The sequence below is a fragment of the Prionailurus viverrinus genome, chromosome C1 (assembly GCF_022837055.1).
Source record: "Prionailurus viverrinus isolate Anna chromosome C1, UM_Priviv_1.0, whole genome shotgun sequence".
Lineage (NCBI taxonomy): Eukaryota > Metazoa > Chordata > Mammalia > Carnivora > Felidae > Prionailurus > Prionailurus viverrinus.
The window spans coordinates 1,911,866-1,929,082 of NC_062568.1; the positions used below are offsets into that span (position 1 = coordinate 1,911,866).

The following is a 17,217-nucleotide window of genomic DNA, read 5'->3' on the forward strand; positions in this document are numbered from 1 at the left end:
CGAACTCACGGACCGCGAGATCGTGACCTGGCTGAAGTCGGACGCTTAACCGACTGCGCCACCCAGGCGCCCCTAAATTTTTTTTTTTAACGTTTATTTATTTTTGGGACAGAGAGAGACAGAGCATGAACGGGGGAGGGGCAGAGAGAGAGGGAGACACAGAATCCGAAGCAGGCTCCAGGCTCTGAGCCATCAGCCCAGAGCCCGACGCGGGGCTCGAACTCACGGACCGCGAGATCGTGACCTGGCTGAAGTCGGACGCTTAACCGACTGCGCCACCCAGGTGCCCCTTCTTTAATGTTTTTAAAAGTTTTTATTTATTTACTTCAGAGAGAGAGAGTGACAACGAGCAGGGGAGAGACAGACAGAGGGGGACAGAGGATCCGAAGCAGACTCTGGGCTGTTGGCACAGAGCCTGACGTGGGGCTCAAACCCACAAACATGAGATCATGACCTGAGCCGAGATCAGGAGTCAGACGCTTAACCCAGTCACCCGGGTGCCCCACTTTCTTATACTTTCTATATTCTAAACCTGCAGCCAGCCATTTCTCCAGAGTCCTAGCTCCTGTTAGTGGAAATAGTATTTAGAAACCAATATCTGGGGGCTGTCTGTTGCTAGCACTGCTTTTCAGTGCGCACGGCTGGGAAACGTGCGTGCACACCTGCACGCACATATGGGTCCCTTCCGTTACCATTCAACACACAGCGCTCCTCCTTACTGTCGATTCGTGTTTGCATCTCCCTTCTCTACCAGTCGGGACGCTGGTTCTCAACATCAGTATACTGTAGGATATTTCCTTAGTCTGCAATTACAGAATTTCACGATTACTCTGTGCCATCCCCTGCAACAAGCCCACCATATTCATTTCCTAGGGCTGCGGTGAGAAAGTACCACAGACAGAGTGGCTTAAAAACAATAGAAATTTGTTCTCTCTCAGTTCTGGAGATGAGAAGTCCAAAATCGAAGCAACGGCAAGGCCATGCTCCCTCCGAGGGCTGTAGGGGAGAGTCAGTAAGTCTCTTTCCTAGTGTTTGTGGGTTGCAGGCAACCCTTGACTTTCCTTAGCTTAGTAGATGCATCATTCCGCATTTAAAAAAAAAATTTTTTTTTTTTTTAAAAGGGGGAGGCTCCTGGGTGACTCAGAAGGTTAAGCATCTGACTTCAGCTCAGGTCATGATCTCACTATTCGAGAGTTCGAGCCCTGCGTTGGGCTCTGTGCTGACAGCTCAGAGCCTGGAGCCTGCTTCAGAATCTGTGTCTCCCTCTCTCTCTGTCCCTTCCCCGTTGACTCTCTGTCTCTCTCTCTCTCTCTCTCTCTCTCTCTCTCTCTTTCAAAAATAAACAAACATTTTAAAAAATTTTTTTTAATATATGCATCATTTCAACCTCTGCCAACATATTCACAGGGCAATCTCCTGTCTGTGCATTTCTGTGTCCAAATTTCTCTCTTCTTACAAAGATACCCATTATTGGATATCTAGTATGACATCTTCTGAACTCCGTTACATCTGCAAAGACCCTATTTCCAAGTCCCATCACCTTCATGGGTATCAGGGGCTAAGATTTCAGCACCTCTTTTCAGGGGACACAGCTCAGCCCACACCACCTCCTAAGTAAAGTTTAAGATTTCTTTGCTTTTTCAGTCCCAAAATAGATCTCAGTAATGGTATAACATATGATATTCAGAAATTCCTGAAATTAATTTTTTTCTGTTATCAATTTGATAATTACTTAGATTCATTTATTTTTTTTCAATGCTGGACTTTGTTTTTTCTGCACATGTTCAGTTTTTTCTTTATTATTGAATTCTTATTTATTGAATAGGTAAACCACCTCCATGGTTCACAAGTCAAAACTATGGGAAAAGGTATGCTCAGAAGTCTTACCCTCGACCCCACCTCTGGAAGTAACCAGTTTACTAGTTTCTCTGTTTTCCTTCCTGGGATTCTTACTTGAGATTTAAAAAAAAAAAAAAATGTGCATGTGTACCTGGGTAACTTCCCCCTTTCTTTAGTTCACATACTACATATGCTTTTTCACACCTTGCTTCTTTCACACGTTGCTGGAAATCACGCATGTCCATTCAGAAATGCCTTCCTGAGCTCATTTCTACAGCTGCATAGTACTCCATTGTGTGACTACCTCATAATGTATTTACCCAGGCTCCTGGATATGGAGGTTGTTTCCAACATGTTGCTGTAACAAATAATGCCACAGTGAATGACTTCGCGCATATCTTGTTTCGTATTTCAGGGTAAATTCTTAGAAATTGCTGGAGCACAGGGCAAGTGCACATTGTCTCCATAAGCCTGGGCTGCTATAACAGAATACCATTGTATAGAACATTTCATTTCACAGTTCTGGAAGCTGGGAAATCCAAAACCAAGGCAAGGGATCTCTCTGTGGTGTCTTTTATAAAGACACCAATCTCATTCATGAGGACTCCGCCGTCATGACCTGATCAGCTCCCAAAGGCCCCACCTCCAAATGCCAACACCTTAGGGTTAGGATTTCAGCATATGAACTGGGGGGAGACGAACAGTCAGTCCGCTGCACATATGTGCTTTTGCCAGTTACAGGCAAATTCCCTTCCGTGTGAGGTTGGACAGTTTTGCTCTCCCATCAGCAACATATATGAGTGCATGTTTTCCCTGAAGATGTTCAGTTTGATAATAAAGTGGGTTTCAATCCAGAAAGCTTAGAGCCCTTCACCTTTAAGACAGGTGCATAATCGATGGAGAGTCACAGCAGGTAAAGTGCTGAAAATGAGGGCCTGGGGTTGAGGAAGGGACATTGTGTAGTCTAAGGTGTTTTCAAGGGGAAGGAATTTTTCCGTTCCGTGCTGTCATTTCTCTGACTCACTGTGTCAAGGAAGCTCTCCTCTCTCCTGGTAAGAATCCATCACTTCTAAGCAAAAACACTCAACTGATGACAGGTTAGAGTCTCTTTCTTTTTTAAGAACAAATGCTAATTTCAAACAGAAGAATGTATTTCTGGGGAGCTTAAGACCCTCCTCTGAGACCCCCTACAAAAGATCCTCATGGTTAAGAAGAAAAGAGAGACCTATTAAGGACTGTCTTTTTATCCGGAGCCTAATAGAGCAACAGGCCGAGAGATCCCGCTGACTCTGACAAATAAAAGCTACTCCAGGCTGAACAACATTTTAGAAAGAGCAATAATTTAGCATGCAATCTTCACTGCCCGGAAAAAATGAGACAGGGTTTAAAATTAGGAAAAGAAGCATCAACTGGTCTGCTTGGCGGAGGGGTAAACAATAAATAGGTAAAGAAGCAAAAGTGAAATTTCACTTCTTTGCTGGTAAACTGATCCCCACCGCCCTACACACACACACACCTGCCCCCAGGTAATAATGGCCCTCCAGCTAAAGGTGCACTGAACTTTCTAGGGAGCAGCAAGGAAAGGTTTGTATTTAGTGGGTAAAGGACAAGGGTCCGTGAGGTGTTTCTAAGACTATAACTTACCCATCATGCACTGGGATGATACCAATAGCATGTCTGTGTGCTCTCCAGCCTCCCCCAACTCTGGCTCCATTCAGCAAACATGTCCAGAGCCTCCAGCATGTTCAAGGTCTCTGCCCGCACAGTAAAGGAGGCGACATCAATCAGGCTGAGTCCTGTCTCCTTGCACCGTCCCACAGGACAGAGAATTAATTCTCCAAGAAAGTAATCAAGCTTTAAGAGAAGCCTTAGCGAAGTGCTACAGGAGATCCTGAGAGTGAGTGAAAACAGCCAGCAATGGGATGGGATGGCGGGTGGGCTTCCCGGAGGAGGAGGCATCTGAAGCAGCACAAGTGGGATGTAGCCCCGCAGCCAGGCAGGGGAGGGCTGTGGCATTAGAAAGAACTGCCTTTGACAGGAGGCAGTAATTTCTCTGATGACTCCTTTATGACATCGTGACTTCAATTAAAAAGGCAGAAAAAGCATCCTGGTTAGAAGTCATACTTGTGGAATTATAGAAGGAAAAGGGGAATTTCTGGAAAAGGGACTATTTTTATAACCAGGCAAATTACACTATCAGGTAAGGGCTTTAGTTTTAGAGATGCCGGGCTGTAATCTACTGTAAGATCTGAATTCACGATTCCTTGGAAACTGACGAGCTTTTTACAAGATTTATGTAATGAATTGAGGTGTTTCCCTGCCCCCAAGTAAATCTAGAGAATGCCAAACGGCTCAGCCCCCTTTTTCAAGGTCATCAGGATTCCCTATGGTTACATGAGCACTTTAAACTCATGCTCTAAATTTACGCACATTAAGATATTGATGTTGTTTTTGAAAGTAACTTTTCCCCCCTTGTTACATAAGTGACACATTTATTGCAGAAAAAAAATTTTTAAGCACATGAATAAAAAGGAAAATTCCCTCAGAATCCAACCAACTACAAGTACTGTGAAATGTTCTCGTTGATCATTCTTCCAGCCCTCTCTCGAATATAAATGTATGCCTAAAGTTTCATGTATTGAAGTCTATTTATAAACAAATAAGATCATACTACCATCCAGAACCTGCTTTCCATTCAATGTATTACGGACATCTTTCCAGATTATGGAATATTTTCTACATCATTTTTAATGATATTCCATTTTAGAGCTGTGTCATAATTTAAAGAGCCGATCTCCTGTTACTGGACGTTTAGGTTGCTCCAAACATTTCACTAATAAAAATAACACTATGGTAAACATTCTTATAGCCGTTTTTCTCACACAGATTCTTACAGTTTATTAGGATATATTCCTAGAAATAGAACCTCTTTGCCAAAGAGTAGGAACATTTGCAGGTTTATGATATGGGTTGCCAGGGTGCCCTCTAGAAAGGTTGGATTCACACTCTCACCCCCAGACGCAGATGACAGTTTCCAGGCCTTGGCTAACACTGGCTGTTCATTTTAAAACACTTTCACCGCTGTGTCTCTGATCTGCTTTTGAAAAATCGTGCTTCCTCTTTACGATAGCTAATGTTTGGTGCTGATATGTATGCCGTGGTGGCCAGTTCCCTTATTAGAGTCCTCAAAATAGAAACATCAAAAGTAGTAAAACCTTTGAATTTCGGGGGGGGGGGGAGGTGTTTCTGTCAACATGATGATGGGCAGTTAAAACCCGGAATGGGGCACTTTGTCTGACGGCACATCTCGTTCTTGCCTCTAACACCTTTCGTAAAGTGATGGGTCTCCACCAAACACCTACTGGCCTTTTTATGAGATTCTCAATCCTTCTGCTTACTCCTGGTGACTCCACAAGAAACGTTGTTTCTCCTGGATGTTAAGGGTGAGGTGAATTTGTTTCCGTAGAAAATGAAAAGTGACCCCACCACACACTTCTTGTTACGAAAAGTACTTCTTTAAAATCTAGTTATTTGCGATTTTCAAGGAACAATGTCTGAACAATTGCTAGTTATTAATTTTGTTAACTACATGCCATTCCTTCAAGTCTGCTCTGCTTATGAATGGACATCGTTTGCTTTCTCATTTCACACCTATACAATTTTGCTACATTTGGCTAATGGTTAAGGCAATAGGCAATAAATTAAAAAAAAAAATTTTGTTAACGTTTATTTATTTTTGAGACAGAGAGAGACAGAGCATGAACAGGGGAGGGGCAGAGAGAGAGGGAGACACAGAATCGGAAACAGGCTCCAGGCGCTGAGCCGTCAGCACAGAGCCCGACGCGGGGCTCGAACTCACGGACCGTGAGATCGTGACCTGAACTGAAGTCGGATGCTTAACCGACCGAGCCACCCAGGCGCCCCAAGACAATACATTTTTTAATAGTGAATGTATTTTAGTGCTAAATGTTGGCTTCCTAAGTAGTAGTAACAGTAGTAGCAATAATAATAATAATAATAATAATAATAATAATGATTTCTCTTTGTAAAGTACATATAGGACTCACCATATGTAAGACTAAATTAGATCTAACTATATAGTGTATAAGGTAATTTAAAATGAATAAACTTAAGCAAAGGAAGTGGGATATTAATTCCTTTACAGTTCGAGTTTCAACCAAGAGTGTATAAATCCCCATGGCCACAATCTAAAATGTAAATTATGTGTATTGAAGCAATTCCTTATTTACTCTAAATTTCATCCTCAAAATGCCCTGCAAATGACAGTGTTTTTCCTTAGATTGCCCTTATTTCAAGATGCTCCTAATGGTCAAAAGTCCGTGACATCACCCGCAGCCAAAATTCTTGGGCCCTATGTGTCCCAGGCTCCTCGGTTGGGAATATTCCAAAGAAATCCATAGCCCAGGCCTTCTATCGTTTTCCACAGTTTCAGATAAACACACAGCATGACAGCTTCTTGTCCGTGAGTCATTTTGCGGAGCCAGTTTTGAGAAAGACATTTCTATCAAGGCCATACAACTGTCTGCACCTCATAATCGAAGATAAGGCCACCATTTTCCCAGCCTTTTAAGGACACCATAAGGACACATAAACCACCAAAATGCTTTGGAAATTCCAGCGTTTCACTAGCCACGCAACCTCACCCAGGCTGCCTCTCACAGCTGGAAGCAGAGCGAAGCTTGGCCACGTATTTTTGATTCGGAAAACGTAATTCAGCAGAACAGTATCAATCTCCAGCAAGCAAGCCCAACAACCTCAATCACTGAAACCTATCCAATGTGGGCATATCTCCTTAAGCCAGACGGAGATTCCTATGTATCTCTTTGTCCCTCTGAGATTTTCCCTATTTAACCAAAACGATAATAACTGTCCACCATAGCAACCATACCAGAAAAGAAGATGAACAAACACAAAATATTCCTCACTTTACCAAAACAGTGAATCCGGTTTAAAACGAGGTTTGGGTTGGGTTTTTTTTTTGACTCCCCAAAACAGGTCACAGCTACCTGCCCTAAACTTGAGGCAGCTACCCCAGAAGCCTGCTAGTTCCCAAAGAGATCAGTTAAAGAAATCTTCATTGACCAAAGAAGGCCAAGATGTCCCAGCAAGGGAACGCCAATGCTGCATTCAGTAACTAGGAGAGAGACTGAAAAGAACACATCGGTGTAACACCTACCAACTTCCCCTGTATTTGCCTATTCACCAACTATTTCCTGATGCCTCCTGGATGTGCTGGATGCTGGGGATGCAAAGATAAATGACACCTTCATAGCTTTCCCCCAAATCTCAGGTTCACTGGGAAGGGATACCACACAAGTGGGTAATAACAGAGCAGGACTAACAGAGCAAAAGGCAGGGTCGGGAGCTCTCAGGGGTGACCCAGCTTTCATCTGGGCAGCCCCAGCCTGGACTCTACATTAACTTCACTGGCCACGAATGACCAACAAGGTACTGGGGAGTCACTGAAGGTAACAGATGTGTGGGATCGGATATGTCCGGGGAAAACTACCCCGGCCACTGTGCTTAGGGCACACTGAGGGGGAGAATAAGGCATCATGGAGAGGAAGCCTGTGAAGCGAACACGGCCACTATACTCTAAATCAAATTAGAGGCTTGTGATGTGTGGGGACAACTTACAAGTCCGCCCTCACTTATGACACCAACTGCAGAAGCTGAGAGTCCCCAAGACCCCCCTCAGGTTCAAAAATTCAGTAGAAGGACTCAGGACTCGCTGAGAGCTATTACACTCGCAGTGATGGCTTATTCAGTGCAAGGCTACAGATTTGAATCAGCCAAGGGCAGAGATGCATGGCCAGGGCCCAGAAAAGTTCTACTTGGAATTCCAAGTGTCTGCGGAGCTATGGACAGTGCTACCACTCCCTGGCAGCAATGTGTGACAATCGGGAAGGCTTACCTGAGCCTTAGTGTCCAGAGTGTTTAAAGGGGCTCCATCACCCGGAACAGGCTGGCCACACAGTCCTCAGCCTCTCTGGAGATTGAGCTATTATCACACAGTCCAAGGCCCCCACCTTATCTGCTCCCAGGTCTCCAGGCAAGCAGAGACACTCCTATCAGACGTCACATTCCCACATTCCGGTGGCTCAGAGATCACCTGCCTGGAGCCCAAGACAAAGGCTAAACCTCTCTTTGTGTAAGGTTAACTCTTTACTACAGAGGGTTGCACTGCAGGAGAGAGGTACGTCTTGTCCTTTTCCTAACTGTCTCCCTGAATTTTGGGGGGCCATTTAACCTCGAGGCAGTGGCCCCTTGTGGATGGACTGTCGGGGCTACCTAGGTGGTTTCAATGTGTTGATTTTCAAAGCAACTAAAAAGCCTTGTGAGAGTGACAAAAATAAACTACAGTTCATTCATGGCGTTAGAAGATACAGGTCATTAAACACTATCAAGCACTTGTTTCTAGATATTTCCAACGTTTATGTAAGGATTAGCCTCTTACTACCAAAAAAAACAAAAAAAACAAACAAAGAAAAACCCCAAGTCATTTTCCTACTAGATTTAAAAATACAAATGTGTCTGGGGCGCCTGGGTGGCGCAGTCGGTTGAGCGTCCGACTTCAGCTCAGGTCACGATCTCGCGGTCCGGGAGTTCGAGCCCCGCGTCAGGCTCTGGGCTGATGGCTCGGAGCCTGGAGCCTGTTTCCGATTCTGTCTCCCTCTCTCTCTGCCCCTCCCCCGTTCATGCTCTGTCTCTCTCTGTCCCAAAAATAAATAAACGTTGAAAAAAAATTAAAAAAAAAATACAAATGTGTCTTAACATTTGAGAGCCTGGTGACATACACGTGACCCTAAAAAACACTTAGCATAAGCGAATAGAAATGTACAGTTCCTTTGTCCCACACAGCATAGCACACTTACCAGCAAATACTTCAAAAGTCTGCCGTTAGCCAGCTGTGTGATCTTGGGCCTGTCATTTTAACCCCCTGGTTCGGCTTCGTTTTCTGTAAAACAAAGTATCGGATCAGATTATTTCTAGATTTCCTCTGGTTCTCCCTTTTCTCCTTCAGAATAAAGTAACCTTTTGTAAACACAAGTGAGGGCCCTTCAAGGCTGAGCTTGCTACATAAATAAGAATCCACCTTGTTTCCAATATTTAACTTTTATAACCCAAAGGATGAAATACACAACCTTTAGGTTAAATATATAAAATAACTGAATATTTTTCAAAACATGCCATTCGTTCCTTAGCAAATCGTATGCGGCACCTACCACGTACTAACCAGGTATAAATATTTGAAATATTTATCCGTATCTTGTGAACGATCCTGAGCAGATGTTGGTTAAATGGAGATTTTAGTAAGAGCCTGTTAAGCACCAAACACGACAGGAAAGAGAACACGCAGCTTTTAGCTTAAAGTTATATGCCTTCAGAACTCAATGACTTTCTAAACCGATTTTATAATTAGGAGGATATTTTTAGCTTCTTTTTCAATTGGAAGGTTTTATTATGCTCATCTTAATATATGTAATTTCACTTGAGTATTTTCTGATTTTGAAAAAAATGAATCTTTTCCCCTTGGTGAAGCAAAGTATGATGGGAGCAGCTTCCACAGAGTGCTACATCTTTAAGGGCCGGTGAAGCCATCCTGACTGCAGGTCCCAGTGATGCCCATACAGTGTTCTTCCTTGGGCCCTGATGGAAGATGAGCAGGACACCAGGGTGCTCGCCCTGCAGGAGGCAGGAACCCATCCATGGCTTAGCGTAAGGGTGGCCCTATTCACAGAGAATTCTAGTGCCAGGTAATGCTGCTGCAGGGGAAAGGGCCTGGTGGGGAAGCCCCAGTGTGCCTCCACCTGCAAGAGTGAGGACTTTACTAGGGGAACAGAGTTCCAGCAGAGGGAACAGCACTTGCAAAGCTCAGAGCCCGGACGAGCGTGTGGGGAAGCCAAAGCCTCAGAGATGCCGGCAAGGACAGGGGCCCCGAGGAAGCAGGCAAGGAGAAGAAGGCTGGCGACGAGCCTGCTACAGCGCCAGGAAGCTGGTGGCCCTGGGACTCCAACACAACACAGGTGTTTAAGCAGGGAAGGGACCAAAGCAGACCCATAATTTAGAAAAGGGACAGAGACAGGGATGGACTGGGGAGAGGCCCCAATGCAGGGGGTGGGGGGTGCGTGCTGCCTTGAAGCACTTCAGGGATCCAGGGGGCTCAGGGAGGCACGGACACCTGGAGTGACGCGAAGAAGGCCGAGGCCAGCTCTCACCTTGGGCCCGGTGCCCTGGTTGGCTGCTGGGGGCGGTGGGGACATGGGAGGGCACTGGTGGAATGATTAAGAGGCATCCCGGTGAAAAGGGCCAGAGAGCAGACGAAAATGTGGAGTTGAAGGGAGGACGTGTGGAATGAATGAGTCAAGGAAGGAAGGGGTTTGGCTCAGAAAAAGAGGAGAGCAGATGGTTGTCGTGCAAATAATCTGAGGCCTTAAGAGCAAGACTTTAGACCCTAGAGGGGACGGACAGTGAGGTAGCAGCTTTAGGAACTGGATTTCAGACAACCTAAGCACCCTTCCCCAGAGTCAGAACGGGGGAGGACGGACCAGGCAAGGTCCGTGGGGTTCCCCTGATACTGTCTGGGGAGGGCAGTTCTCTCCCAGGCCACAAGCCTCCCCTCAAGCTGCTTTCTTTCCTCCCCACCCAATCCCTGCCCCTCTGCCTTTACCACCACCACCACCACCACCACCACTGTGTTCCAGATGGCTGGCTAAGGAATCCATCAGGGCCAACCTACTAACCAGTAGCTAAACCGCTCCCACCAGGAGTATTTGCATCCCCAAAGGAGGAATCGGTTCATTTAAACAAATGCCCAGTGGGTGGAACGTGCAGGGCAAGGCTCAGAGGAAGATTTTTTTCCTCTTTGCGCTCCAGTCCCCAGGCCCCAGGCCTCCTCAGGAACTGGCCCCGGCCTGCAGAAGCAGGCGCTGCCGCCGGGGGCCCATCAAGGGAGCGGGCAGGCTGGCCTCAGAAAGGGACACAAGGACTAGGCCGGTCGTCTTGCTGTATGAAAGTGCCTCTAGATTTCCACGTCACTCGGGATCACTGACATTCCACTAGACTCCCATTACGCCTTTTGTTTGCTTTGTGTATCCAGAAGCGGACTGAACTAACCACGAACGTGCAGATTCCAGAGACAATGTGACCAGGCAGGGAAACCGGGTGCAAGTTTGGGGGCACTTTGTTTCTCCCTTCTCGCCCCTCCATACCCAGCCCCGGCCACCAGGGCCTCGGGGCCTCAGGCCTCTCCCGGAGAGGCCTCCGGTTGGCCCCGTCTGCATAGTCTGTGTCAGGAGCCGGGGTGCAGGGTGTCTCCAGGACCCCAGGCTCCACCTCGGACTCCCTCGGACAGGGGCACCTCCAGCGAGGACGCACTCCACCGAGGCTGGGTCCCCGGGCGGGTGCCTGTCGGGGGCGGCGGGGCTGCAGGGGCTGCGCGGCGTGGGCAGGGCGGAGGTTCGAGGGGGGGCGGGGCAGAGGGTCACCTCGCCGGTACCTTCCAAGTTCGCCGTGCGAGCCGGGGGGGGGAGCTGCGGGGGCGGGCAGGCCAGGCGACGAGGAGGGGGCGGGAGGCGAAGGCGCAGGTCGCCGGCCCCCGCCCGTGCTGCCTGCCCCTCTCCCAGCGCCCTGCGCGGGCGGGCGGGCGGGCCGGCCGGGAGGTCCGTGCGGCAGTCGGCGCCCGCGGGGCCCCGGTCGCGCCCAGCCCGCACTCCCCCGCCCCGCCGCCGCCCGGCCTCGCCCCCGCCGCGCGCGCCCCTCCCGCCTCGCCCGTTGCCGTGGCAACCCGGAGCCTCCGGGCGCGCGCCCGCCGGTCCGCCCGCCCGCCCGCCCGCGGGAGCGCTCGGCAGCGGCAGCGGCGGCGGCAGCGGCGGCTCCGGCTCCAGCCGCGCGCGCTGCGACCCCGTTCTGGCGCCCGCCCGTCGCCCCCGGCCCGGCTCCGAGCCCCCAGCGCGGCCCGAGACCCGGCCCCAGCGCCCGCCCGGCCGCCGGCCCCCATGGAGCTGCTGGCCGCTGCCTTCAGTGCCGCCTGCGCCGTGGACCACGACAGTTCCACCTCGGAGAGCGACGCGCGCGACTCGGCGGCGGGACACCTGCCGGGCAGGTGAGGACCAGCGGCCGCCGCGACCCCCGCGCGCCGCCCCCGCGCGCCTCTGGCCCCCGCGCGGGGGACGCCGACCCCCGCGGCCTAGCGCCCGCCCCCGGCTCCGGTGCCCCCGCCGCCCGCCACTTCCACCTGCGGCCGGGGTCGTGCGGGCTCCGCGCCCGGGGGCTGGGGGTGCGCGCCAGCCCGGGCCGCCGACGCCCGGATCCCCGCCCCGGGGCTCCTCCCGCGCCCCCTCCCAGGCGCCCTGGGCGCGCGCGTCCCGCTCGGCGCCACCCTCCCCCCCACCCCTCTTCGCGCCGCGTGGCCCTGGGACGCGAGGATCGGAGCCGGAGGGAGTCGGGGGCCGGGGGTCGCGCGACAAGCGGACGGCAGGGGGTGAGCAGCGCCGGCTGGGATTCCGGCCGCCCGACCCGTCGGGGCGGCCGGTCGGCGCCGCGGAGCAGGCAGGGGCGCGCCAAGTTTCCGACGCCTGCCCGCGAGCTCCGAAAACATGAAGGGTTTGGGCGGGCTGGTGTGGGAATGAATCACCCCGGTCGCGCCCGGGCGCGGTGACCAAAAGGGCCTGTGGGGCCCGCCTGGCCCGTCCCGCGTTGGGGTCCAGTTGGCCAGGGCCACTTGTGCGGACGGCACGCGCGAGCCGGCCAAGGTTGTCGTTGCTTAAAAATAACCGGCGCTGCGCCTCCTTCTCTCGGGCAGCGAGTCGTCCTCCACGCCGGGAAATGGGGCCACGCCCGAGGAGTGCCCGGCGCTCGCCGACAGCCCGACCACGCTCACCGAGGCCCTGCAGATGATCCACCCCATTCCCGCAGACTCGTGGAGAAACCTCATCGAACAGATAGGTGGGTGTCCTTGGCGGCGGCGGCGGCGGGGCTCCACTGGGAAGCGCCCTGGTGGACTCGGAGGGGCCCCCTGCCCGTGAGATGCCGTTGCATTTCTGCGAGCACCGTATCCCGTGTGGCTAAGGGACGTTTTTGACACATTCGGTTCCAAGTGGTTCCACAGGCAAAACTGCCACATTTTAATAGTGCTGTATAATTGGGTTCCAGCAAGTGCATTTGAGTCCTGCTCTCCAGAGAGGTCTACCTGCCCAGCCCTTTCCGGGGGAGGGCCCTCTGCCCCCTTGTCATTTCTGCCAAAAAGACCGGGGGTGAGGCCCTGCTGGGTTTTGCAGGAAGGGGTGCTGTGGGAGCCCCTCCTGGGAGGGGCCTGGGGAAGACCTGGGAAGACAGCCAGGTCTGAGAATGGCTTCTGCGGAGACCCAGGCTCAGGAAGAAGAGGCAGTGGTGGGAAGGAAGGGTAAAATGGAGACGGAGTGGGAGCCCCAGGAGCCCCTGGGTTAGGAAGGGAAGGCTGGTGTCACCTGCTTTTCCAGGAACGTGGCCCAGGGTGCGGGGCACAGCTGTGGCTCAAGAACTGTGTGAACGCAGAGTGGGTTGAGAAGGTGTCCCGAGAACTCAAGCGCTTGGATTTAAAAGTCAAAAATTGCTAACGACGTCAAACGAGGTCCGTCCCGTGACAGTCACCACCGGAGGTAGTGAAGGGGTAGTGAAGGGAGGCAACGTGGGCTCCGTTATTTGGAAAATGGTACCGGCTGCTCAGAAGATCTTTTTGTCCTTCCGTGTCGTCAGAGCAGCAGTTTGTCCGTTAAATTAAAATGCCAGGTTGGGAAATTTTATCCCTAAATACATCATTACTGTCCTCTCTCTGAGTCACTGAGGCAGACGTGAGGCGTCTTGAGTGGAAGCAGAGTTTCTGTGGCCCCAGGAGACCCTGTCTGTGGGAGACTTCTCGGGCCAGCCCACTCTTCCCTGGAAGGGATTTTTCCAGACTGAACCCCGAGAGGAGCGGAGCCCCGCGCACAGCAGAGGGGGTGGGGCGCATTCTGCGAGCTGTTGGGCTGCGCTGACTCCGGGAATGTTGTTACCAGGGCTTCCTGTGTGTCAGGCTGGGTGATGGTGGCAGATTTTCCCTTTGTTTGCTGGGGTAACGGACAGGGGCCGAGAGCAAAGACCCTTAGAAACCTTTTTCTCCCGTCTCTCTGCCACATTGTCCTTGTAGTGAGGAAACCCACCTCTGCCTTAGCCTACGCTGGAAGCCTTGACTTCCACCCTCTCGAAAGGGATCTTCTGTGGCTAAAATCAGTGTCATCACTGGGAGGGACGTAGAGTGGGGGTGGGGAGCTCCATGCCTCCTTTCGCGGAGAGAGGGGCTGTCCTCTGCATCATGGGCATGTGGAGACACCCCTCCTGGAGGTGGCCGGTCCTGTTAGGCTAGTGGCACAAGCTTGAAGCAGGGAGTCCGGGGACCTGAGCGCTGGTGTGCACTCAGGCCGGCCCTCGGCATGTGGCAAACCGCAGGGACTAATATTCCAAGTCCTTTCTCCCACCACCCCCTTCCAGTATCCGCTGGTATAATTGGTGAATATCTCTGTCCGGCTCCTGGGCTGGATCCGTAGTAAGTGCTCACCGGCTGTGATGGATGGACGACAACCCAGAGCTGTCAGCACCTTCTCGCTTCCTCCCTTATGGGCTTGAGGCCGGGTGCCGAGCAGACTCCTCCAACAGCCCTATCTGCCCTTACCTCCCGGAAGGAAGGGAGTTCCTTGCCAGGTATCAGATAAGGACGCGTTCCTAAAGCCACAGGGGAATCAAGCAGGGAGGAAAAGGCGAAGGCAGGTGTGGGCATTTTGTAGCCTGCTCTTGGGTTTTGCAGCGTCTCCCACGGAGGCCAGAGCAGAATTGCTCAGGATGGTGCACGCTATGGCCCACAGCTGTCGTTATAGACCACAGACCCCGAGACCCTGTGATGGACCCTGAGACGGGCTTCGTGTGCACAGGTGTGCTGTTGTTGTCTCTGACCCCTAACAGATGCTTGACACGTGAAAGGTGTTCACTTAAAATTAAATGAATCCCCCACCCTTTAGAAGTTTCTATTTGAGTGATTCAAAAAGTGAGATTTTGAATGACTCCAGGAGCTTGGGCAAGAGGAGCGAAGAACTCCCCCTCTTTCACGGGGCAGCACAGCCAAGCCTGGTACAAATCATTTTAAGTAGGAAAGATGGGAACTGGGTCTTCTAATTGTGCATGAATATAATACACCAGGTGGGGAGCCCCTGGGTGGCTCGGTCGGTGGAGCGTCCGACTCTTGATTTTGGCTCAGGTCCTGATCTCACGGTTTGTGAGATAGAGCCCCGCGTCGGGCGCTGCGCTGGATTCTCTGTCTCCCTGTCTCTCTCTGCCCCTCCTCTGTGTGCACACACGCACTCTCTTTCTGTCTCTCTCTTAGAATAAATAAACACTAAAAAAATAATAATAATATGCCAGGTGAAGGAGCCCCTGGGTGGCTCAGTCAGTTAAGCATCTGACTTCGGCTCAGGTCATGACCTTGTGAGTTTGAGCCCCGCATCGGGCTCTATGCTGACAGCTCGGAGCCTGGAACCTGCTTCAGATTCTGTGTCTTCCTCTCTCTCTCTCTCTCTCTGCCCCTCCCCTGCTTGCACTGTGTGTGTGTGTGTCTCTCAAAAATAAATATTTAAAACAATTAAAAATATATACACCAGGTGAAAGATTTTACCAGTAAAGCTAATTTTCACATAAAGTTGTGCTTGCTGAGTGTACAAGATATAAAATAGGAAATCATATTAACAGTACAAGGAGTAGAGAAATTTAATCAGTTAACATGTAGCTTCTCGGGTAAAGCTACTCTATCTGACTTTTAAGACCAATAAAAATAAACAAGTTATGAAAAATGGTTACACAGTGTGTCAGATAACTCTTCGTAGTCACAGCAATTCCAGGAAAAACAGTGTTGAAATTCGTATTCTAAATGCTTCAGAAAGAACTATAGAGTTTTAAGAAAATCCTAAAATTACTGGTAGTGGGAGTCGTTGACCAAAAGTAACAGAATATCCAGCAAAAAATGACATTACACAATGGCAATATTGTATCTCAAAGGTAGAAAATTCTGGAACTGGTTTCCTCACCCAGCTCCTTTCCCTCCACCATTCTCAACATTTGGGCTTCATGTCACAAGATGGCTGCCATAGCTCCAGGCATCACGTCTTCAAGCAGCCATGTATAAAAGCAAAAAAGGGAAGTGTTTATTCTTCAAGTGTTTATTGGTAAGGAACATCTTTTTGGGAAGCCCTTCTCAGAGATGTAGGATGTCCCCTTACTCTCCTTGGCCAGGTTAGGTTATGTCATGCTCATGTCTAAACCCACCACTGGCAAGAAGGAGGAAACTATCACAGTAGGGCTTTTTGTTTGTTTGTTTGTTTGTTTGTTTCAGGTGGTTTTGTTAAACTTATTTTCTGGCTTTCAGCATATACATGAACAACCTGTATGCTTTGAACTTAGAGATTAGGGCTGAGTGTCCCCTGTGAATCTTATAGGGCAGATGAGGCCCTTTAGGCAGATGAAGCCAGATTTTAAGGGAAATTTACATTGGATGTGGACATTTATTTCTAAATCTTAAGACGAATTTCTGTGATTTTATCTTGTCAAGGGAGTCCCCTGGAGCTAGCCATTATACTGCTAAGATAATTGAGAGCTCTCTCTAAAGAATTTTTGTTTGGTTGGTTGGTTTGGGTTTTTTCCCCCCACCCTTTGGAGAAAGTTTTTACTTCTATTTTTTAAGCTTCTATTTTAATTCCAGTTAGTTAACATATAAACTAATATTAGTTTCAGGTGTGCAATACAGCATCACGTAGGTTTTGATCAGTCAACATTCACCCACTTCCCAGAGCACAGAACGGGTCAGCACCCAAACAAAACTCCTCCCCTGCCAGCTGGGAACAAGGGGTGTGAGGAGATGGGGGAGAGGCAGCCAACCGTGTGATTTCCGAATTATTATTTTCAACCCAGCTACCCACAATGCTGATATTTTTGCTGCTTTTCACCAGACGTATCACAGTGAGATGCCGGAGATAGGATTTGCTCATGATATGCCGACCGTAGCATATGTAAGACATATTTTTTGAACCTTCAAAAAGATGCCAGATTAGTAAGCGCTTTGGTGAAACTTTAGAAACGGCATTTTTTTAAAGGCGTCCAACAAATATATGAGTACCTACTATGTGAGAGGCTCATTCACCTGGAAACGTGAATCCAAGTCAACTCAAACTTGATTTCTTTAAGCCTCTGGAAACACTGTGCGTTGGAATCACAGGAGAATGACTGGGTCAATGTCAGCACAACAGTTAAATCTTACGCTCACGATCTGAACCAGTTTAGGTAGTGACGTTAAACCTC

At 49.9% G+C, this 17,217-nt stretch overlaps 1 protein-coding gene across 2 annotated transcripts in view; it reads left to right on the forward strand.

Moving 5' to 3' along the window:
- NGEF (neuronal guanine nucleotide exchange factor) overlaps positions 1 to 17,217 on the forward strand; it is a 74,782-nt gene that overhangs the window by 25,832 nt on the left and 31,733 nt on the right. The window contains exons 1-2 of one of the 2 annotated variants that reach the window (XM_047873871.1): positions 11,786 to 11,965; positions 12,665 to 12,807. In XM_047873871.1, the coding sequence (XP_047729827.1) occupies positions 11,859 to 11,965; positions 12,665 to 12,807 (250 nt within the window). In that variant the 5' untranslated portion in view covers positions 11,786 to 11,858. Of the gene's footprint in view, positions 1 to 11,785; positions 11,966 to 12,664; positions 12,808 to 17,217 lie in introns of those variants that run through there. The other variant, XM_047873870.1, reaches the window with a different exon arrangement.